Genomic DNA, 24,282 nt, shown 5'->3' with positions numbered 1-24,282 from the left:
AGTCTAGAAAAGAGTGTTTTGACTTTCGAGAGAGAAATGATTGACATCATTACCTCTCAGTACATGGCACGCAGGTCATTCTTTGCCAATAGAATTTGGATGTTTTCACTGGCATGGCATCAAAAATCTTTGACAAAAACACACAAAATATCAGACTTCAAGCTGAAAAATAAGTGTAAGCACAGAGATTCAAGTGATATTTTTCCTTTGAGTAGGGATTTATATGCTCATCACAGAGGTACATGAGTGGTGTTGTTCCGCTATCAACAATCTTACCTTCATTATGACAAGCAAAGGAATCTATAAGGATAGATATATAATGAGACATGCACAAGACAAACATTATCAGAGTTCAATTTAAACTGCTTGGCATGCCAAAAGTTAAGAATCAAGTTATTTGACTTACATATCTTGTAAAATGGGAGGATAGACAAGTCTAGGCCCTTCACACTTTGCCAATAACAAGGATTTCTCCACCTTTGCCTTTGTTTCCAAGCAATGGAAAAACTGTTTGCCTCATTTTTGCATAGAATCCACAATGAAACACCTTCCGATGAGCTTTCATCTAACAGAACCAAGTTGATAAACACAAGCTTCTTCTACAAGAAAACCAATAGAGGCAACATTGCTGCAGTTTTCCCCGCATAGTACTCTTGATGCACTAGGTACACCTACAAATATAGCTTTATCCAAAAATTAGGCCTTTGGCAATGTGAATTAAGCCTGCTATACATTTGCTCGATTAAGCCTCCATACACACTCTCTCTCTCTCTCTCTCTCTCTCTCTCTCTCTCTCTCTCTCTCTCTCTCTCTCTCTCTCTCTCTCTCTCTCTCTCTCTCTCTCTCTCTCTCTCTCTCTCTCTCTCTCTCTCTCTCTCTCTCTCTCTCTCTCTCGCTCGTTAGCACTAATCCTATCCTCCCTTTATCTCCCATAGTCTCCCCCTGGGCGAGGGGCAGTCCTCAGGGCGGGCGTTAAGGTTAAGCTCTACCCTGGTGACTCCCTCAAGCTCAGGCTCCTGTCGCTGCGGGCTCTCCACGACCTTGCTAGCCCTACTAAAGCTCAACCCTGTCAAACCCCTCAAGATTAAGGCCCTGTCGTTGCCGGCTCTCCACTGCCTTGTTAGCCCTACTCAAGACAGGCTCTATCGGTCTCTGCCAAGAGCGGCCCTGCCAAGACCCGGTTGTCGGCTCCGCACAAGGTCAAAGTTGGCCCTTTAGTTGAGGCTAACAAAGCTAAACAAGTCCTAAGGGCTTTAAGCAAGGGTTCCACAGGCCACAAAATTGTTTATGTGTGTGGGTAATCGACAAGGAGAAGCTCATGACGACGAAAGAAATTACTCTGAAGTCGAGAACACCACCAAGTTTTACTGCCGTTTTTTAGCAGCTTTGAACAAATCTGACCAAATTGAGCATCTTCAAGCAGATCTCGATCGGGTCATGGAAGAGAATCTCAACCTCAAATCTCGCCTTAGAAGGCTTGAAGCACGATTTGACTCCAGTTGATCTTTCCACCAACAAAGTGAAAGAAGCCAAAGACAAGGCCATCGAAACCCACTCGGCAACACTTGTGAAGGTGAAGACGTGTGTGATAGTAGAGCTTCAAGAGCAACGACTCCAAGAAGAAAATACCCTCAAGATCCGCATTGGTGGGCTACCTCAAGCATGGGAAACAACCAAGAATGATTTCTCGGAGCACATTAACTTTCTCATCGAAACTCTCAAGCCGATCAAGCTCGACTACAACACAATAGATTGTATCACCTCAAGAGGCCCTGACAAGCCTATACAACATGGGCATGCCATCCTTGAATTTGGAAGCAGGGAAGGTCGGCTCAAGATTTTCCAACAATCACGTGTTCTCAAAGACACCAAGCTTTGAATCGCAGAAGAACTCACTCCACTACAACTCAAACACAAAAGTGAAGAGCTCAAGAAGGTACATGAAGCTCGCAAACAAGGTAAATGGGTAGTCTACCGAGGTGGTAAAGCTATCATCCAAGAGTTTTGAAACCCCAAAACAGCTCTCCCCACATCTAGCCCCTCTTAGGTTTTTTTGTCTTCCCTCATCTTACCTATGGACCCTCAATCCTTATCTGATATGTATCTTCATCATCTGCTTAAGACGCAATTGTTGTAATGTTTTTTTTGGTCCCATGGGTCATATCTGACCTCCATGGACGATAATACAATCTATCTATCTCTCCAGGTCACTTGTTCTCAAGCAAGTTCTAAAGTTTGCCTAGAGGAGATCACTCTTGATGACCAATTGTACATAGTATTTGGAGGGAGGTGTTCCTCACTAAATTTCTTTAAAGTCTAACCTAAAAAGGCACACCAATAATTGAAGATGTCAACACGAGAGAGAGAGAGAGAGAGAGAGAGAGAGAGAGAGAGAGAGAGAGAGAGAGAGAGAACATATAATTGTAAAGCATTCACAAAAAGTGGAAAGCATCAATGAGGTCTAATGCAGGTGCTCACCAAGAGAAACATCTGGTTTTACTTCACATGCATGGCACAGAGAAAGATCCGTGTTGTTGGGCTGCCAAGCCTCACTCTATCTTATTGCAAATATAGCAAGAATCATGTGCATAATTGTCCATTGGTGGGATTGTATTATTGTCCTTATTCTCTCTCATTTAAACATCATCCTACTCTAACAAACAATCTGACAAGCACTCTGACATTCACAGACTTCCGCCATTGCTACAAACTCCAGTATCGACTTGCAAACATACTCTGGAAAGACTTGCTGCTTCCTTTATGCATTTAGAATACTACATTGATGAGAATATAGAAAGAGAGAAAAGACAACAGTGTTGACCGAACATTTGTCACTTTCTTAATCTCGCAGGAATCCTCCATTACATCTGCTTCATCATCGTAACTGAAAAACTGCCTATTGCCGAACAGTCCTTGACATAAATAAACATCCCTACACTTAAGATCCCAAAAGACACACCCCATATTAAGGTTCATTACATAGTCACTTTTAAAGTCAAAATCCTACTCCACCGAGGTGTAGCCTTAACACTTGGCACAGCCCGGTGGCTTGAGCCATAGGCTGACCTCGGACCCATGATCCCTTGATCCATGTTCAGCCACTTTGATTTTCTGCATCCAATCCCTGCTTCTGCTCCACTTGAACAATTGCATCCTCTACCACAGGTAACTGTACTGCCATCGGTTCTGCATCCACCTCAACCACAAGAAGTGAACCTTCTGCAACTGTCTCAATGCTACTCGCATGTAGTTCCTGCACATTTGCAGCTTGTGGTCCCTTTTGAATACCAGTCTGCTGCTCCATCAGTTGCTTGCGGATTGATTCCCATTGCATTTCCAACTCAGCATTCCACTCACGCAGCACGACATTCTCCTCATGGACCTTATGCTCTCCAGCAGCTTCAAACCACGACTTGTACCTATCAATCGGCTCCACCATGTGTTCTTGAAAAAACCCTGTTGCTTGGTGCCACAATTCCTTGGTGTAATCAAACACCTCTTTCTTCAAAACATACACATCTGTATCAGAGATCAACACACCTATGACACCCTGACCATCCAAAGTGACCCTCTCCAGATCCACCAATGGAGTTAACCTATTCATCAAGAAATTGTTATCTGCAATAAGATGTGCAATCTTATCCTCCACTTCATGAAAGTGTATCTCTGTGGCCTCCTTAAGCCCATCTGCCCATATTTGAAACTCTTGTGCAGTTCTTGCCATCTCAAAAATCCGATTACACATATCCCCATTGACCCGAGCTAACTCCTCCTGTAATAATGTCTTCTCCTTCAATACTTCATCCACTCGGCTCTGCAGCTGACCGACTTCACACTCCAAGCTACCAATGCGTTCCCCCTCTGCCTTTTGCATCTCAAGGGTGAGGATGATAGCCTCCTGATTGCAGATAAACCGATTCAAGTCCGACAAACTCTGAACAGCATCTTGAACTGAGAACACCCCATGCACGTTTAGCAAAAGGGGTTGTTTTAAAGGCCTGTGTCACCGCGGTCTGTTCCCCTTAACCCTTACGAACCTTCCACGGAAATAGAGTTATGGTACCGCTCTTGGTGTCGATCTTTTGCAATCCTGTCCTAGAAGGGAAAAGAGTGACCTTCCCTGATGACTGCACCTTTTCATCTGTGCCAGCTGCTAAGTTACTTCCTTGGCCCAATGCAGATTTAAGCCTGTCCCCACTAGGGATATCCCAATCCAACTTCCGACGCTTTGCATCACCCAAGCTGTGCACATCTGGATTCTTAACAAAGCTCGATGGTGTGGGTGTGAGAGGTACCTGTAGCACATAGGAGAAAATTTCCTGCAAGTAAGGAGCTACCTTGGAAACAGATGGTGACCTCCTTTTATCCGTTGGCTCTAAAAGCTGCAGCCTGTCAAAACTGAAGGATGCCCAATCCACCTTCTGCCCTCACTCTGCATGATGAATTGGAGCAAACGCCTCTTTGGACATATAGGCGGTTTTTGCCAACAAACAAACCCTATCCAAATACCAAATAAGTGAGTACTGTGGAGTTTGCCACAATTTCGCACCATATAATAAGCCCTACTGCCTTCTGGCTGCCCAAATTCGGACCTCATCACCTCATCTGTCACTTTCTTTGCCTTGTACAAAGGATTGTGAGCAACCTTGAAAATCTCGGCCACCAACTTTGGGGAAACGTCCTTTCCCTCCATGATTTCCCTAAGGTGGCAAATCTACGACTCTGCAAACTCATTCTTCTCCCAAAGAGCCCATGGTAAACATGCATACTCATAAAGGCCAACCGGGCGCAGCCATGCCTCTGTATCACGATCATGAACATCGAATATCTCATCGACCTCCATCTCCTCCACAGTATCATCTCCAACGGATTCTGACCTCTCAATGTCCTCAACGCTCTGAATACTTTCTCTTTGGGGTCATAACAGCTCCTTCATGGCCATCTTCATTGATCGGGTCTGCGTCATCTCCTCCTCACGTAACTCCTGCTGTTTAGGCACTACAGATTTTCTGAAGCTTTTAAAAGACATGGCATCGAAGGTGATAGGAAACGCACGCATAGTGGTAAAGCTCCTTTTGACGACGAACGCGGGATACTTGCATGCAAAATGAGTGTGGCCTTTCACCTCAAATCGGGCGTTGACCACCCCATGATGGTCCTTATTTTGAAAGTGCGTGTTAATACCCCGCACACATGTGTTGATTGGACCACTCACTCCAAGGGAATCTCTCTTAAAAACATTCCGCGTTGTAAACTGGTGATTTCCTTGATGATATAACCCATGGACAATGCCACCCAAGGCAATTCCGCTGCGGATTTTCTCCAATACCGCACTTTTGTCAAAACCAAATCCGACCGCATATGGCAACATGAACCCACTGCTGGACACTGTATGGCGATCTGTGCTCCCCAAAGAGTCCGCCTTGAACTCCAACACTGGTTGTACCCATTTTACTCCAATTTCCTCAGCCTTGTTTACCATCCATCTTGAAATCTCGGGAACCTTGCCATAAAATTTCTTCATCCTAAAACCATTGACCGGTTTCACAACAGGTGTACCAAAAACATCCCTCAATTTGAATGTTCCTTGGCCTAATTCTTCTACAATTTGATAAGGCCCAAAGTACCTTAACTTCAGTTTTCCTGGGTGTGGTCCCAACTTGGAATTGTACAACATTACCCAATCACCCTGCTAGAAATTTTTGAACTTAACCTGTCTTGCCATCCAAGCTTGTCGTCTCTTTTGTCCAATATCTGCTGCATATGCACTATGAATCCGATCCTCTTTCAACTTCAACAAATCCCTCTGTCTATGCAACATAATCCTCAAGACTCAGCCTATGTTGAACTGCCAATCTTAGACTTGGAATCACATACTCCATGGGAACAACAGCCTCAATCCCATAAACCAATTTGAAAGATGTCATCCTTGTGGCAACCTTATATGCTATACGAAACGACCATAAAGCTGAATCCAATTTGTCATCCCAATCCTTTCTATTTTCTGAGACAATCTTTTTTAAAATTCTCACTAGCACCTTGTTTGTACTCTCAGCTTGACCATTTGCCTACGGATGATATGGGGTTGACTTCTTTTGCAAAATCATATGTGTAGCTGTCAACTCTACAATTACTGAATTCAAAAAATGCACACCCTGATCTGACACCAACTCAATGGGACATCCAAATCTTGTCATAATATTTGTATACAAGAATCTAGCAACACTTGCCGCTTTATTATCCCTCAAAGATACTGCTTCCACCCATTTGGTAGCATAGTCTGTTGCAACCAAAATGTATCTTGCTCCTGTTCTGCTAGCTTTCGGTGATATTGGCCCAACAAAATCTAATCCCCACTTTTGAAATGGTTCAAGTGGTAAAACTGGGTGACCCTGCATCCTATCCATTGAAGTAGGTTGTCTAATCTTTTGACATTGCAAACATCCCCTTGCAAACTGATGTGCATCCTTGAGAAATAATGGCCACCACAAGCCAGCTTGCATGATCTTTCTCCCTGTTATTTCTCCAAAAAAATGCCCTCCTATTGTTCCATAATGGGCTTCCTGTAAAACCGCTTTCTGCTCCTCATCAGGCACACATCTCCTGATGATCTGATCTGATCCCTTTCTATACAATGCTCCAGCAATAATAAGAAATGGCCTACTCCTCAATGCAAACTTCTTCCTTTGATCTGATGACATATTAGAAGGCAACACTCCATCTGTAAAAAACTGCAACATTTGGTCATACCAATTGTCAAAATGCTGCCCCTGTACAGAAAACAAATCCGCGTCTGGCAACTGATCTGACACTCCTGGTGTCTCCTCAAAATGCTCCAATTTGCTAAGATAATCCGCCACTGCATGCTGATTCCTTGGTGTATGCAACACTGTATAATCAAACTCCTGCAACAAAAGCATCCATCTGGCAAGTCTACCCTCCAACTTCAGCTTCTTAACTAAGAAGATAAGTGCTTGATGGTCCACATGGAAAACCACTTTATTCCCCAAAAAGTAATGTCAAAATTTCTCCAAGGCAAACTGCATCCCTAAAGCCTCACACTCCGTAACAATATAGTTCTTCTCAGCTGTTTTCAACATCCGACTTGCATAATATACTGGTCTGAACCATCTGCGGATCTTCTCCTGCATCAGCACTGCTCCGACTGCAATATCCGATGCATCCACAAACACATGGAAAGGTAACTGCCAATCTGGAGGTTGAATAATAGGTGATACCACTAACATCTTTTTCAAACACTGAAAAGATTTTTCCTGAGCATCTCCCCAGATAAAATCAACATCCTTCTTTGTCAAATGAGTCAAAGGTGCACTGACATCTGCCAAATACCTCAAATTCCGATTATGCCACTTAATCTATCCTATGAACCTGGAATTCTCCTTCATATTAACAGGTGCTACTGCCTTCTGAATTGCACTGATCTTGTCTGAATCTATGGAAATCCCTTCTTTAGAAATGATATTCCCTAAAATTTCCCTCTTTGGACTACAATTGCACACTTATATGGATTCAAAGACATCCGAAACAAACGTCATCTTTCCAAACATTTCCTCATATATGCCAAATGGTTAATCTTCTCACAAAATACCGAAAAATCATCCATAAAAATCCTCATGAACTTTGTCAAATAAGGTTCAAATGTTTTAAATGATGCTTTGGAGTAAGAAGGGGGTCCATTGTTCAATCCAAAACTCATCACTGTGTATGCAAAAGCTCCCCACTCAGTAATAAATGCTGTCTTAGCTACATCCTCACCTGCCATCCGAATCTGATTATACCCTGAAAATTCATCAAGAAAACTGCACATCTCATGTCCTACTACATCATCCAAGATTGAATCCACAAATGGCAATGGGAATGGATCTGCAATGGTTGCTGCATTCAATTTCCTGTAATCCACACAAACACGGATCTTCCCTGACTTCTTGGGAACCACCACTATAGGTGACAACCATTTGCTTGATCAATTGGAACTATAAATCCCACTTGGAGAAGCTTGTCCAACTCCTCTTTAACCTGCTTAGCATAATTGGGGTTCATTCTATATCTCTGCTGAATCACTGGAACTGCATCCTCCCTCAAGTTGATTTTGTGCTTATACACAACCAGATCCATGCCCTTCAAATCAGAATAATCCCAAGAAAAAACATCAATAACTCTGTCAACAACTGCTTCAATTCTTCCCTAAATGCATCATCCAAATGACACTTATTTTGACAACTTTAGGACGCCCTTGAGATCCCAAATCAAGATCTTGGAATTCATCCTCTTTGACTCTGGAAACCTTCTCCATCAATTTATCATAAAGAAACTCTGCTTTGAGGATTGCCTCCTTTGGTGCAATATCCCCTTTGGAATTATCCTGATCCTTTTCTGCACTACTGTGACCAATTTGTGACTTCTTATCTGACTTCAGTTTTGCACCTGCTGCTTCTAACTTATTAATTGACTTCTTCAACTCTCCCTGCTTCACATACTTCTCAAAAATCTTCACAACATCCACTTCAAACATTGGAACCACTGTAGGATTAGCCTCTATAAAACATGCTTCCTCATCATCTTCAACTTCCTCAACTAAATTTATAGTCTAAGCCAACATTGGTTTCATCGATGTCAACAACGGCTTCTTGGAACTCATCGGAATCCTCATCGACTTTTTACCCTTCTTCAAAATGACCTCATTATTTTCCCAATCCTGTTTAAGCTTTGTTGACTTAAACCATGGTCTACCCAACAACATAGAATAAGTATTTCCAGCATCTTGCATCTTCAACACCACAAAATTTGCAGTAAAAGACAATCCATACACTTTAAGAGTTTGACATCTCAACATTCCAATAGGCTGCACTCTCCGCTTTTCCGCCATCTACACTTGAAATGGTACAGGCTCCAACTTCACATTTGTCATCTTCTGAAATTCAGTTTTCGACAGAATATTCACCCTGGATCCACCATCCAACATAACTTCTGGAAACACACGGCCATCAAACTCGAGCCGCACAGTTGGTATAGTGAAATCCACATCATTTGGATTGATTGGATAACACCCAATTGATTTCTCCAATGCATTTGAAGTCATGGGGACTTTTGTCATCCTGGTGTGCATAGTAAAACCTATCTCAGAAAATTGGTACCAACGAAAGCAAGTGATCCAATGTAAAGTGCATAGGAGTATTTAGCAGTTCTTCAAACAATGCTGCTCACGGTAATTCAGAATTGACCACTTTCTCCATCTGCTTTTGCATCATTTTAGAAATTGTCTCATTAGGACCCAACTTCTGAACTTTCTCAACTGCTTCATCTCTTAGATCTCTTTGCTTCTCCCAATCCAGAGGTAGTTTAAGACGTGCTTTTGAACGTGTTATTGCCAAACTATCCAAATCTTCCCACATATCATTTGAAGAACCACATTCAAAAGGACAATCTACCGAAACCGTATTCGCTTCGTGATCCGGAAAAACCTCAACACCAACTAAATTGATGTGAGCCTCTTCCTTTGTTGCTGCTTGTTGTGCGGGTGGTGCAGGCAACTGTGGTACCTACGCATTCCCTATTTGCAGATTCCACCCTTGTGGATTCCAATTTTGTGGTTGTTGCCAGCCCTGTGGAAACTGGCTGCTGCCAGTTTTGTTGCTGATTCCAATTTCCTCCCCATGACCTAAAATTATGATATCCTCCAAACCTTGGTTGAAATCCTTGATTGAAATTTCCCCGAAATGGTCGATTCTGATTAAAAGGTAGTCTCCACCCCAAGAATGGCTGCTGATTTCGCTGCCATCCCATATTATTAAATATCTGGAAAGACTCCACTTGCTTGTGCCATATTTTGCATTCTGTTGAATCCTCTCTGGGATTGGTCCTCAAAAATTTGGATTATACCAACAATTAGGTGTAACATGACCATCTTTTCCACAAATGTCACAATGGAGCTTCCTGGTACATGACTCCGGCTTGACACCCAACTCTTTCAATTTCTTCTCTACCATCATTTCCAATGTACTACTCTTAGACTTCCCTTTGGCCCTCTTCTTACCTTCTTCTTATGCTTCCTCTTCTTGTCCTCCTTCTCTGGCTCAGAATATGAGTCTGAACTCTCATCGGAGTCTGAATTGCTACCAGAATCTGAATCAGAATCTGACTCATCCGCACTACTGTCATCTACTAATCTCTTCTTCTTTTTACCCTTTTTCTCCTTCTTTTTGGACTTCTTTTTAGAGGAACCTGGGTTAACAACTCTAAACCTCTTCTCTGTCCTTGTGGCAGTTGCTACCAAATTATCCGATCATGCTCCAACATCAACACCTGCAACTGCATTCCGCAATTTTTTCCGCAACCCATTCATATAATATCCGGCTAACATTTCATCCGTAGGCCTCTCTGCATAGCTAAGCCTATTCAGGTACTGATTAAACCTCTGAGTATAATCCTCAACAAATATTTTCTTCTGCTTAATGCCCTTCACTTTATTAAGCACATCATTTGGTGTCTTCTCCTTTCGGAATCTCTTCAGAAATGCATTTCTCAATGCATCATAATCCACAAAATGTCCCACATTGAAATTACTCAACCAATGCATGGATTTCCCCTCCAATGTCGCTTGGAATTGTCGCATTTTGGCTGCTGCATCATATCCTCTGTCAAATCCTCTGGACTGCCATCTTGTCTCAAATTGAGCTACATGGCAATCAAGGTCCTATTTGGATTTCCCTGAGAAGGTCCCGAACTTGACGCATAAATCTGCTCTAGCCGCTCCCGCCATATTCCTTTGCGGATTTGGAGATAACTGCCCTGCTGAGGCTGATGATAATGATCCCGGTATTACTGGTTTCTGTGGAATATTTCCGCCAATGCCCAGAGGGTCATATTCTAATCTTCTCCTTGTCAGAAACAATTGCTGCAACACTTCACCTCCAACATATCCTGGGTCTAATGGCCTATTCTACTCAACTTCATTGAAAATTCCCCCATATTGTGCAATGACCTCTAAATCCTCCGTACTCGGCTCTGATGCTTCCTCCCAATTGTCAACTTGGAAACCTCTGTCTTCACGATGCTCCTCTCCCGCTTCACGCTGTTCCTCCTGTTGCTGCAACTCCCGCTGCCTCGCAGCTAACCTTGTCAAATAAGAATGTGATGGCTGTGGTAAATTATCCAGAACTGATTACCCAATGGCACTTGACCTCTTCAAAACCAAACTGTCATAATAATTGCCGATGCCTTTTCGATTCCACTTCATCCTAGCACTCCATCTTCTCACAGAAGAGAGTAACTTCATCCATGAACACACTTCACCAACACTGTGATCGCCAGTGTATTATTGTCCTTATTCTCTCTCATTTAAACATCATCCTACTTTGACAAACAATCTAACATTCACAGACTTCTGCCATTGCTACAAACTTCAGTACCGACTTGCAAACATACTCTGGAAAGATTCGCTACTTCCTTTGTGCATTTAGAATACTACATTGATGAGAATACAGAAAGAGAGAAAAGACAACAGTGTTGACCAAACACTTGTCACTTTCTTAATCCCGCAGGAATCCGCCATTACATCTTCTTCATCATCGTAATTGAAAAACTGCCTATTACCGAACACTCCTTGACATAAATAAACATCCCTACACTTAAGATCCCAAAAGACACACCCCATATTAAGGTTTATTACATAGTCACTTTTAAAGTCAAAATCCTACTCCACCGAGGTGTAGCCTTAATAGGGATGTAGCTGACATGACTAGTGCATGGAGGCTACAAAAGGTTGTCAATCTCTTGAAAGACGCACTCAATCATGGTCTACTTTGATAGCTACACTGAGTTGTATATCAGACAACGAAAAGCTAGTCGTCACATTGGCAAGAAAATCATGATAGTTCACTAATATCGAAGGCTCCAAATTGTATCCAACTTATAAGACAAGTAGATATGTACTAGACACACAAGCCTAGGACCTCAAATCCACTTTTCGACCATTTGCAAAAAATATAATTATTATCATCATGACAAATTTGAACTAGTCCGTTTTGGTCTAGAATGCACTTAGAAGCTTAGCCTCAATACCCTAACACCTCTATTATGATTAAAATGCATTTTTTATGATTAAACAATGAGTTATGAGCTAACTAGTGAGAGAATTAATGACAAAAATTCATAGAACCATCGCGAGAGACTTACATTCTTGTAGAGAGCTTTCACATATGGATGTGTAGAAGTAGACGACACTCTGTTAGCAGCAAACTAACACGGACATCATTTTTCGGAGTTCTCTTTGTAAAAAAATTATTATTTTGATAAATATTGTAACTCCTATTTTCTCGGGTAAACTTTGTAATTAATGAGCCGGGGCTACAAGCTTCCAGATTGTATCAGCCAGTCATCACCCAGCTTTGGTAGAACTCCAGATTATTAGTTTTGACCACCCAAAAACCTTGGTTAAGGTATAAAAACCAATTTTTGTAAGTTTTTGGATAAGAAATACACAACGTGAGCTAACGGCCTCACTTCTCTCCTTCTTGCGCTTCCTACTCCCTCTCTGGTTGTCACATTGCGATTGCACTTCTTGCATTGCAACCGCAGGTAAGAGCTCTACGCATTGACGTAAGCCATTCATAGTATTTTGTAGCTTTTGGCGTCGCCGACCCGTGGCCTAATTTCATCATAACTAGGAATTTACACTTTTAAATAAAAAACTAAGCATAGGTGGGGTGTTGGGGCATCATTGCTAAGCATTTAGATGCATTCTGGGTTGAAAACAACTAGGTCAAAAATCCACTACTGTTAATAATCGTGATTTTGGAACTTGACCTAAAGTGGGGTTTTAGACCATAAGCATGTGTGCTTAGGTCTTATAAAATTGTCATAGAAGTTTCGTTACGTTTGGATGTCATTTGATGCTGTAACGGATGTGATTTGCTTGCCGATGAGCGATTAGCTTTTGTGATTTCAGTCACTTGAGTGTAGCTTGAGTTAGATGCGAGTTGTTAGTTGTTTTCCAAGATATTGACAACCTCTTGTAGCCTCTATGCACTAGTCGAGTCAGCTTCATCCCATGGTTTGTACAAATTAATCGTGGTTCTCGCTAATACTGCAATAAGATAGGATGGTGAGGTTAGACATGCGTCCCACATTCAGCGCCGTTGTTGGGGATCGAAGAGATCTAAGCTAGGGAAAAACAAAAACGTTTTGTGTAGTTGTCCTTTAACTTCCTCTAGGTTCACTTAGATTAAAACTTTCGTTTTAGAAACCGCATAGCTTAAGATTGTCGTCTTTTGCTGTGTAGAGGTAGCGTGGAAGTAATTGTACTTGTTGAGTACCTTTAGAACTGCAGGATTGTAGATTTAGATTAGGATTTGGAGAATGATTGGTAGACGAGACAAATCTTAAGATCAAGGCTCTGAAAAACATAAAAAACACAAGAAAACGAGTGTTTGTGGAAACTTTCCACAACCCCATTACATGAGAATCTAGGAGTAGGGTAAGTAGGATCCGAGACGGATTTTAGAACATTGCTCTCTTTGAAAGAATCAAATGTGATTTGTTATTGAAAATTGCAAAATTTCAGGTCTACGGCTAGAAATAGCTCGAAAAGACTCGAATCCACTCAATCTGACTGGAGAGTAAGCGTAAGAGTTGTCTGAACCAGTTGGTAAGCTCAAAGACACTTCGAGGTAAAAATTTCAAGAGTTGGTCAAAACTCAGATTATTTTACTTTTTCTTGACATTTTAGGCCAAATTAAGTTTTGACTTGATTCATAGGCTTAAAATAGCTCATATAAAGAATGTCTTTGAGAAAATTGCAAAAAAGTGCTCATTTTAAGCCTAAAGTTAATAATCGTGATTATTAACTTTTTGCTCTAAATTGGCCAAGGTTCATAACATTGACTCATTGCATGTGTCAAACATCTTTTGTAAAGGCCCAAGAGATTTGGATCACTAAATTGGCAAAAAACTGGGTAAAAACTAAAGTTTGTACCGATTTTTTGAAATCTGAGTATAAATTGGGGAAAAATTTATCCACACTTGTTGAAATTTGAGTCATAGGCTTATATTGATGTGATAAACATGTGTACATGCTCAGTTGACCAAAAATTTGTCAGAAGTAAATAATCGCGATTATTTACATCTACCCTATTTTTCAACTGTTTTGACCAAATTAGCATACCACTAGTTTCACCATGTTGTAATAAGCCCACAAATCAAATTTGGTAATATTTGAACCATTGGAGTGAAATTTGTGACTAAAATTGCAAAGTTAGTCTGCGGACAGATAATTGATGACCATTTGAGTCAAAGTTGGGACAAAAAATTGCAAAAGTATAGCTGGAGTAAATAATCACGATTATTTACATCTGGTTCAAAAATTGATGATCTTGCAAAGTTGAGTAGACCACAATTTCTCCGAGTATACCCTAATTTCCTAGTACACGACCAGATCTAAGGTTCATATAGACTTATGAAGCCCTGGATAGAGTACTCACCTTTGGATTGACTTGTCGTCAATTTCCACCTGATTCAATTGCAACTTTCTGTCAAGCCACTGATTCCTCTTCTGCAACTTGATTCCTATACAAATTTGATCAAGTTAGCTATTCTTCTATAAAGACAGTAGAATTTGTGCTAACTCTCGTGATTGGTCTCTGTGTATCACTCCAAATCGAGCTATGAGAGTCAAATTTTGACTTTCAATTTTGACTTCATCAAAAAAATCAAAGGTTTGATCTGCAACATGTAAAGTGATTATACATGTATCAATTTTGATCTGATTGAACCCAAAATTTCCTTGTGGCTTTATATTATGTTGGTCTATCACTGTATAAGTTCAAAAGTCAAAATTGACGTCTCTGGATAGCAGAAGTAAATAATCGTGATTATTTACTTTTGTCAGTTTTTTGCACTTTTTTGAGTGGTTTGGTAAGTATACAACTTGTTAAAGTCCCTGGACAATTTTCAACAAGTTTGGACAAAATCTGATCAAGTTTATCAACTGTTTGGTGTCCACAGACTCTGATTTTGAGAATCTGGCTTAAGTCTCACTTTTGGGATCCAATTTTCACCAAAATGGATTTGTGAGGTCTACTTTTAAAATTAGAAAAATCCAACAAAAAATAATAAAGTTGTGTTTTTCAAGGGATTTTCTTAATTATTGGATTTTTACTTTACTTTTTTAGAGCATTTTGCTATTTTCTTTGATTTTTTCAAATAAACAGGTCAAAAATTAATAATAAATAGCAAGGAAGCTCATATGAAAAAACGAAAGACATGATGGTGATCAGAAAGACAAGGCGAACAAGCACAAAAAATTTCAATGAAATCAGAATATGGAAGCGGAAAGCCTAAATTAGGCGGCCACGCCTACTTTTGCAAAATTCTTGCAGAATGAGCTACAGGAATCCGATCAAGGAAATTTTTTTGAGTCTAACATAGATTTCACGGCCTAGTAGGACTAACGAGGGAATCTGGGGAAATTTGGTTCGGGAAGTCCGGGTATAGATATCCAAGGTAGGCTAAAACCACCTCATTTCCACTTGGAGCCTTTATAGAGAGAGATTTCGGCCTCTTTCGTGCGACTTTTTTGGAGCCCACACTTGACCATTTTCAGCATCATCTCACATGAGACATGAGGGGTAAGTTCTTTACTCGACAATGATCCATTTTGTACGGCCGGTAGCTAGTCTAAAGCCCTAGAAAAAACCCTAGAAATCGAGCAGTGCACGAAGATCTATGACTAAAACTAACCATAGCGGCCTGCTAACTTGACCAAATCGAATGGGATTTGAACCATAGCATGCCCTAAGATAATAGAACCTTTCTATACCATCAGATGACCATTCAGCAGGGGTCGAGGGGGTCCGCAGTAGAAAAGTTAGGTTTTTGGCAAATGCCAGAACTCCAACCTAACTCTACAGATGGCTTGCTAATGAGGTCCATATACGATGTATATGATTGGTTTGGTGAAATCCATCAAGCAAATCCCTCCAATAACAGAAAACGGCTTGAAGGTTACAAAGCGTCAAATTCGACATACGAGGTCAAACTGACTCCAAATGAGCCAGAATTGGACAGGTTGCTTCACGACTATGTTACGGAGAAGTCCAAAGCCTCAAAGTTGACCGACCAACCAAACAGATAGAGTAGTCACAAAAAAAGATGATTTCAAAGTCGGCAGAGCACAAAGTGATGCCGACATGACCAAACTTGACCAAATTCAATTTAGGACTTGTATTAAGTGTATGAAACATGTCTAGGTCAGTTATAGGTTTTGCAAAGTTTTTGTCACTGTTGTAAATAATCACGATTATCTACTTTTGCATTAGTTTTGCTTGGAAATTGTCAAATCATCTCACCTATCATGTTTACACACCTATTACATGCCAAAAATCAAGTATGAGCCAAAAAATTCACAAAAGTCTTTGAAAGCCAAAATCTGGGTTAGAGACAATATTGCTTGATCCAAATCACTTCATATCTCATGCCCAAGGTCTTTACAATGCCTAGAACCAATTTGTACCAAAAAATTTCAATTTTGGAAGAAAAGTTAATAATCGCGATTATTTACTTTTTGGTCAAAACTGAGGAATTTTGATATTTTGCCATCATACATCCAAAGTACATGATGTGTTAAGCCCACTAGCCAATTTTGAATCAATTTGGAGCTCAAAATCTCAAGTTTCCTTTATATCTATTGCCTAAAGCCAAAATCTGGTACCATTTTCACCCTTTGCATCCAACTGACCCCACATATCACTCAGAGCATGTATTTGGTATATACTTCAAGCCTATAAAGACAAGTTTGCAAAAAGTTGAAAATTTCAGTTTGTAAATAATCGCGATTATTTACTTTGGTTGCAATTTTTTTTTTTGACCATACAGCTTTGTTCCTTGCATGTTTTTATGCATCTTTGCTTGTTCAGAAATTGATTTGAATCAAATTGGACCAAATTGTCAGCATTTCAGCCTAAAGGACATTTCAGAGAAAATTTCAAAAAATCTGCTAACTTTGCACTCTATTCACTGAACAAGAGCAATGCAAGCAGCAGAGAGGGCCAAGAAGAAGCTAAACCAAAAAGAGAAACTACAAGAACTGCCCGTGTATCAACTAGACCCCGAGTCAGTCGAAGCAGCAAAGGCATCATACCTCTGTAGAGAACAGCTGGAAGAACACCAGACTACAGTCTTCACTGGCAGGTTCAAAAGTGAAGAAGGGTATCAAGTGGAGTGGCAACTCCTGCCCAAAGAAGTCTATGATGTAGCTGCCAAACGAGAAACCAAAGAAGCTAACCGCAGGTTGGGGCTCAGGGATTTCTACAAACAAGAGCCTTGTGGAGTGGATTTTCAGAAGGCTTATGAGATTCTATCCACGATCAAAGAAGACGGAACCACACAGATATCCGACACCCAAGGGAACAGGGTCAAAGTAGTGATCACAAAAAAGATAGTGGCAGAGGCACTCAGACTGACCACATAAGAAATGACCATGCGAGCAAGAGACTGAAAAACCGCAGGCACATTTGCCAAAGAGATGGTCACGGCTACATTCGCCAACCTTATCCACAAACAAGTGAGAAAGCCAACCTGTTTGTACCACCAACACTTCCATTTCTTGGCAAAAAGGCCACCAAGGTACACTACACCAAATCACGTCGTGGCCACCACATTCACTCAGGTTCTCAAGTCAACAACAAGGCAACCCATGGACCACGCGCAGTATGTCTTGACAACTTTGAAGGGCACCAAGAAGGAAGGCAAAATCACGTACTTGGGTGAGCCAGAGGTCTTGATTAGAATAGCATATCATGCCATCGGCATGGCCGACAACCTACCGCCTGCCCTTGAAAAGAACACATGGATATTGGCAGCACAACCCTCTCCAAGAGCTACAAGGTCAGGTAAAAGATCATATAAATCTGATGAAGAGTCAGTTGATAGCTCGCCGGAACGGCACAGCAGCGAGAGCTCTGACAATGAAGAAAAGAGCGCTCGGAGAGAAGAGATGAAGAGAAAAGTTGTGGCCACTCACCAAGAAGAGCCAGCTCAAAAACAAGCGCGCTTTAAAAGAGAGAAACAAGCATACCAGCACAGTAGGTAAGCACAAGGGAACGCCCAAAAAAATGGGTACCTGCAGGACTTAAAGGCCCTCAAACAAAGCATCATACAAGAAAAGAGGCGGATTATCCAACAGAGCATTTAGAAAGAATGTACCAAGAGGCTGAAGCTCTAAAGCTGAAGGAGGCAGAAGAAGCTGCTAAGAAAGCCAAGGAGGCGGAAGACCAAAGGTAAGCCGGGGAAATGGCTAGACAAGAACAAAGTTATGGATCTCCTCGACCAACCTCATCACATATAGAACAACAAGACCATCCCATGCCTAGCCCACCACCATCACCGGTGGGCAAAGACACCAATGAAGAAGAAGAGCCTGAGAACGAGAAATATTCTGAGTTCACTCAGCAAAAAGAATCTGCACAAGAGGCAGACCACCCCGACGGACAAAAAGAAAAAGAGACAGAGCCGGAACCGGAACCGGAGAAGGCAACAGAAGATACTCAAAAGCCAGAAGAGGAAAAGACAAGTAAATCTGAACAAGAGACTGATAAAGAAGCAGATGTGGGAAAAGAGTCTACCACTGCACATGAGACAGAACCTGAGCCAGAGAAGGAAGAAAGGCCGACACCTGACGAGACAGCAAGGTCTGATAAAAAACCACCTACTTCCACTCAACCAAAAATTGCCGAGGCATCAAAACCTCACGATACCCAAGAAGAAGGCCAACCATCTACCTCTACACAAGAACCACCAATAGTTACGACGCAGTAAGAAGCCACACATGAGGCTGCAGGCACATCTCAGCTGGCAAGACAAGAGGAGTGGCAATCAAATGATGAGGTAATCATCCAAGTCAATGAATATGCATGGCAGATGCAGGTAATGACGGAGAGACTCCATTCAACAACATTAAACCGCAACACAAAGGCCAAAGAAGTTGAAATGGTGATTGACTTTCTCCAAGGAGAGTTAGAAGAAAAGATGACTGTCATCATTGATTTTCAAAGGCAAGTGCAAGAGCCAAAGGCAGAAGAAAAACAGCATCAGTTAGCCAGAGATAGGCAACAAAAAGAAATGGAGGAGTTAGGTGATCTACTCACCAAATTATCTGATGCCTGCAAAGCAAAAGACAAGCAACTGGCAGAAGTTACGAATGAACTTCTAACGGCATCTCTGTCAGCTCAGAAACTTCAGGTGCAATTAGATGTTGCCAATGCTTCTCTGTAGTATTCTGAACAGAGGATCAATGATCATGCCATTTTCTTACGACAAATCAGAGAAAATCCGGTCGTGGCCTCGATCAAAGGAACTGATGAAGTGTACAAGGCACTCGAGAAAAAAAATAAAGACCTTGAATTGGAATTAAAGCTAGAACAATCACAGCGTAGGGACCTGGCATTGATGCGGGTTCAGAGAGAGGAGGAGCTTCTAAAGGAGATAGCAAAACTAAAGCAAATTAATCAACTCCTCAGAGATGGGAAACTAGACATGCAGGAAGAAGCAGACACTTTAGATCCGCCATAGATAGACAAACCCTTGGTCTTGTTTGCTGAGTTTGAGACACAGTCCATAGCAAAGCCGCGTGGTGATGAAGATTTTCAGATTAACATCACGGATGAAGACACAGTGCCAATGGTTAAGCTGTTAAAAGCTGAAGAAGACGCACTGAAGGAGAAGATCACCCTAGAGGTGGATGAGTAGCGGAAAGCCGCAATGGATTGGGAGTTGAGAGTTTTACACTCTGTCAACATTACTCAACTCACTCCCAATCAGATTAACACTCAATGGCATCAACAATCCCTATCGTACCCTCTCATCAAAGTGGAACTATTACAGGTGAAAGAAAGGCTGTACAAAGATATGCAACAAGATGGCACAGATAAAGACCACCAAAAGTGGAGGTTAAGCTGGCTAAACAAGAATCCAAGGTACCCGATTCTGTTCACAAGAGCACCTGCAGCCCTTCAAAGAGATCCAATCTTCTGTCCTGTACCCAGAATAAGGACATGGCAAGCACATGAAGCACTGCAAAAGAAGAGGCCAACTTGGCTTAACTTCCCCAGGCTGCCAGCTCCAGAGAGAGGACAAGCAACATAAGAATACATGGTGAAAACCCTAACGGGCGCCATGTCTTTCTTCAAGAGTCTGCCAGATTTCTCCTATGCCATGCTATGTAAGATCTCAGAATGTTACTAACATGTATACAAGTTTTTAATGAGCATGAGCAAACAGGAGCCCCAAGGCTATCATTTTTGGAAGGAAACAAAGGATTATGCTACAATCTGAGTGGGCGACCTTCAAAAGAAGTTCTTTTTGGATTCTATGCCATATGTATGTTCTTGCCATCAAATAATATGATGGCCTTTGAAGAAGCTTTCTACACTGGACTCTTCACTTGGCAAACGAAGATATTTGTGTCGGTGATCAGCAACCTAGCATCCAAGTTTGTAGGCTACTCAGCGGTGGAGCTGAAGAATAAAGTACCAAAGAAATTTATGTAAGTGGCCGACAAAGAAAGAAGAGTCAGATACCAAAAGGCACTGGACGCGCTTAAATACCACCTCGCCAGTCGTTCAGCCCATAAAGCTGTGTCAAGGGACGACACAGGCGAGGAGGGGGGGAATGTTAGCAGCAAGCTAACACGGACATCATTTTTCGGAGTTCTCTTTGTAAAACATTTATTATTTTGATAAATCGAGAATATTGTAACTCATATTTTCTCGGATAAACTTTGTAATTAATGAGCCGGAGCTACAAGCTTCCAAATTGTATCAGCCAGTCATCACCCAGCTTTGGTAGAACCCCAGATTATTAGTTTTGACCACCCAAAAACCTTGGCTAAGGTATAAAAGCCAATTTTTGTAAGTTTTTTATAAGTTTTTGGATAAGAAATGCACAGCGTGAGCTAACGGTGCTCACTTCTCTCCTTCTCGCGCTTCCTACTCCCTCTCCGGTTGTCACATTGCGACTGCCTTTGTTGCATTGCAACCACAGGTAAGAGCTCTACGCATTGATGTAAGCCATTCACAGTATTTCTTAGCTTTTGGCGTCGCCAACCCCGTGGCCTAATTTCATCATAACTAGGAATTTACATTGTTAAATCAAGAACTAAGCATAGGCGGGGATATTGGAGCATCATTGCTAAGCATTTAGATGCATTCTGGATCGAAAACGACTAGGTCAAAAATCCACTGCTGTTAATAATTGCCATTTTGGAACTTGACCTAAAGTGGGCTTTGAGACCATAAGCATGTGTACTTAGGTCTTATAAACTTGTCCTAGAAGTTTTGTTACATTTGGATGTCATTTGATGCTGTAACGGATATGATTTGCTTGCCGAGAGCGATTAGCTTTTGGTGATTTCAGCCACTTGAGTGTAGCTTGAGTTAGATGCGAGTTGTTAGTTGTTTTTCGAGAGATTGAAAACCTCTTGTAGCCTCTATGCACTAGTCGAGTCAGCTTCGTCCCATGGTTTGACAAATTAATCGTGATTCTCGTTAATACTGCAATAAGATAGGATGGTGAGGTTAGACATGCGTCCCACACACTCCAAACAGATAATCTAGGAGGAAGATACAAGCATCAAGAGCTAGAGGAGAGTACACAACGCTCAAATTCAATGACATACGCTTCATTCCAAAAGATTAAAGTCTATTTACAAAAATTGGCTTCCATACCTTAGCCAAAAGGATTTAGGTTTTTTTAAAAACTGATCTTTAAGCCCATATGTGGCTAAAATCGAATTGATACAACTTGGAAGCATTTAATTCCTATTTTCTCAACTCATAATTACACATGTATACTTGGAAATTAACAAATTATATAATTTCAAGGCTATAAATGTCCAAGTTCCTTGAAAGAATGACAAAATAACAACAATGATGATGGCTCATAGATGTGGATATCTAATCACTAGTTAGCTTTGCAGCTAACATTCCCACTCTTTGAGATTGTGCTGCGGGATTTGTGTCTCTTCTATAGCTCATCTAGTGCCTTTTGATATCAAATTTGAAGTCCTTTCTCAGTCGGGGTGATAAATTTCATGGTAATCTTGTTCTTTTCTTTAATTTCTTAGACACCAACTAATTTGGCTCAAAGATTCTTGATAACGTGGACAAATATTTGTGATCTGAATGTGAATAACCCTATGTAAAATGCCTTCTCAAATGTATGCATCAACCTAGCATAGAAACCATAGAAAACTTCATCAGAGGGTTTTCCATCCTTTGGTGGTGAAAGCCTAAGATAGTTGAGCCAAGTCAGATGTTTCTTTTTTATGACTTTGTGGCTACTCCACCTTTGCTACCCTTGGCACTAGACATTGTGTCGAGTCCTTTTTTATATCTTCAAGAGAAATTTTGTGGAGTATCAAGTACCTGGGATGCCTTGATAACCAAATTTGTCTCCACTTTGGGACCATTGTTGAGTCAGTCTTATGTTCCTTCAATAGCCTCTCCTTGATGGATAGTATCTCAAACTTAATGAGAGGATAAGGCAATGAATGCTAATGCCGTTTTTCTTCTTTCTTTTTGGGAGTGATATGAGTGACATTGAGGGAGTGTAGCACCTCTCTTCCCACTACATGGCATCTTTCCAAACTTTCTCTGTTTCTCCAAATGTGTTGGTGTTGAGCTTCATCATGGCTACAACACTTAAGCTTTGATGCTCACTCATTAGAAGTTCCAACCTCTATTTCTCCAGCTATCATCTTCCACCCTCTCTTCCCACAACATGGATTCTTTCTAGATTTTCTCTATTTCTTCAAGTACATTGGTGTTGAGCTCCATCATGGCTACAACATTTTATCTTTGGTGCTCACTCATTAGAAGTTATAAGTTTTATTTCTAGAAGTGTCAGCTTTGGCAACACCAATGGGCTATGTCAAACTATAGAACTTTGTAGTCACCCATTGGTGGTTTGAGATGCTCATCTTCCCTTTGTACCTATTTTCCTTTGTTGTCTTGGGTAGTCTTCAAGGCATTTCTTAAGTTTTCTATATTTTGCTAATAGGATTGTTCCTTCTACATAAAGATGATGGTAAGCTCTCTTCATTGCATTTTCTCAATATTTAACTCCATCTCCAAATTTTTGTTCCTTTTTTCCAATGCTTGATATGCCAAGATCCTTGGAGTGTTAGGATGGTTGGGTTAGTCCATAGCTTTTCAATAAGCACATTTTTATCCTAAGCCCTTGACTTTGCTTGTGTTACCTCAAGGTTTGCCACATCTAATTGTACATATATCCAATGAGCATGGGCACTTTGTGTCCAAGAAATAAGTGTTTATTTCTTGCATCTTCTTCTCTTGATCTTCACTTGTTGTTGAGAGATGTCCAAGGTCATAGTCATGCTTGTTAATTCTCCTAATTGCCTTAGGTTAGCCTCTTGCAAGCTCTTGATCTCCACCTGAGACTAATCATGCAAGCTACTCTATTCTTCTAAATATGATTTTTCCACTTCAACATGTGTTGTTGAGTAATGATGTGTTCTCTCTAGATCATGGATATGCGATTGTCCAAGTGTACACTTCATTCTTCATCTTCTCCAAGCATGTGGCAAGCAAACTTTGTGTAATTTTCATTGTCCTTTATGGGAACATTTGAGAGGCATTGGTACCCGAATGTCCACCTCTTTGGTCTTCTTGATCTTCTTATTTGATTTGGTCATTTTTAGCTTCTTCATTGGTATCCGGTGGATCCCAAGGTGTATCCTTTACTTGGCTACCTTCTAGAGGCTCTTCAAGAATCGGTGATAAAATTGTATGCTAAGTTGCAGATTTAGTGGCCATAGTGGTTGCACTTGACTCTTGTTAAGGTAAACCGGGAGTCTCTAGCACTGAATCATCTAATTCTATTTTCTTTGTGTCTACTTCTTGGGCCCTGTTTCTTTATCTATCCTGGATGCCAAAAAGAAATTCCAGTCCTACTAGTGGATCATCTTCTTGATGGAACATAAAGTTTTTAATTCTAATATTTCTAGGATCTGGTTTCTAGAACTCCTCAAAATTCCCTCAAATCCCTCTTTCCATCTCAAATGCTTCTTTTTCTTTGTATAGACGGGAAGCTCGTTGAAACGGCTCCTCAATTTTGACGGGTGGTGACACCTTTGCTCGTTCGCTGCTTCACACACCCACGTGTTTCTTTCCTTTTGGGGCCCTCTTCTTCTCTTTTTTTTCTTAGAGGGTTCTTGTGCACCATCAATGGTTTCCACTAGAGTTGTATCCT

The 24,282-nt window shown here is 41.1% G+C and overlaps 3 protein-coding genes across 3 annotated transcripts; all 3 read right to left on the bottom strand.

The window, feature by feature from the left end:
• Nucleotides 1–3,094: 3,094 nt before the first annotated feature.
• Nucleotides 3,095–3,439, bottom strand: LOC147463725 (uncharacterized). The gene has a single exon (XM_086529460.1). The coding sequence runs from the start codon at nt 3,437–3,439 to the stop codon at nt 3,095–3,097; it is 345 nt and encodes a 114-aa protein (XP_086385586.1).
• A 1,275-nt stretch (nt 3,440–4,714) lies between these two features.
• LOC147463724 (uncharacterized) lies at nt 4,715–5,482 on the bottom strand. Its single transcript, XM_086497302.1, has 2 exons — nt 4,978–5,482; nt 4,715–4,872 (listed from the first exon to the last, which is right to left on the bottom strand). The coding sequence occupies exons 1-2, from the start codon at nt 5,480–5,482 to the stop codon at nt 4,715–4,717; spliced, it is 663 nt and encodes a 220-aa protein (XP_086353428.1).
• A 586-nt stretch (nt 5,483–6,068) lies between these two features.
• On the bottom strand, nt 6,069–6,920 carry LOC147463723 (uncharacterized). The gene has a single exon (XM_086497291.1). The coding sequence runs from the start codon at nt 6,918–6,920 to the stop codon at nt 6,069–6,071; it is 852 nt and encodes a 283-aa protein (XP_086353417.1).
• Nucleotides 6,921–24,282: the final 17,362 nt, after the last annotated feature.

This window comes from Adiantum capillus-veneris, chromosome 2 (assembly GCF_014529385.1).
Source record: "Adiantum capillus-veneris isolate H3 chromosome 2, ASM1452938v2, whole genome shotgun sequence".
Taxonomy (NCBI): Eukaryota; Viridiplantae; Streptophyta; class Polypodiopsida; order Polypodiales; family Pteridaceae; genus Adiantum; species Adiantum capillus-veneris.
The sequence above is the reverse complement of the archived record's forward strand: the minus strand, read 5'-3'. Positions and strand labels throughout refer to the sequence as shown.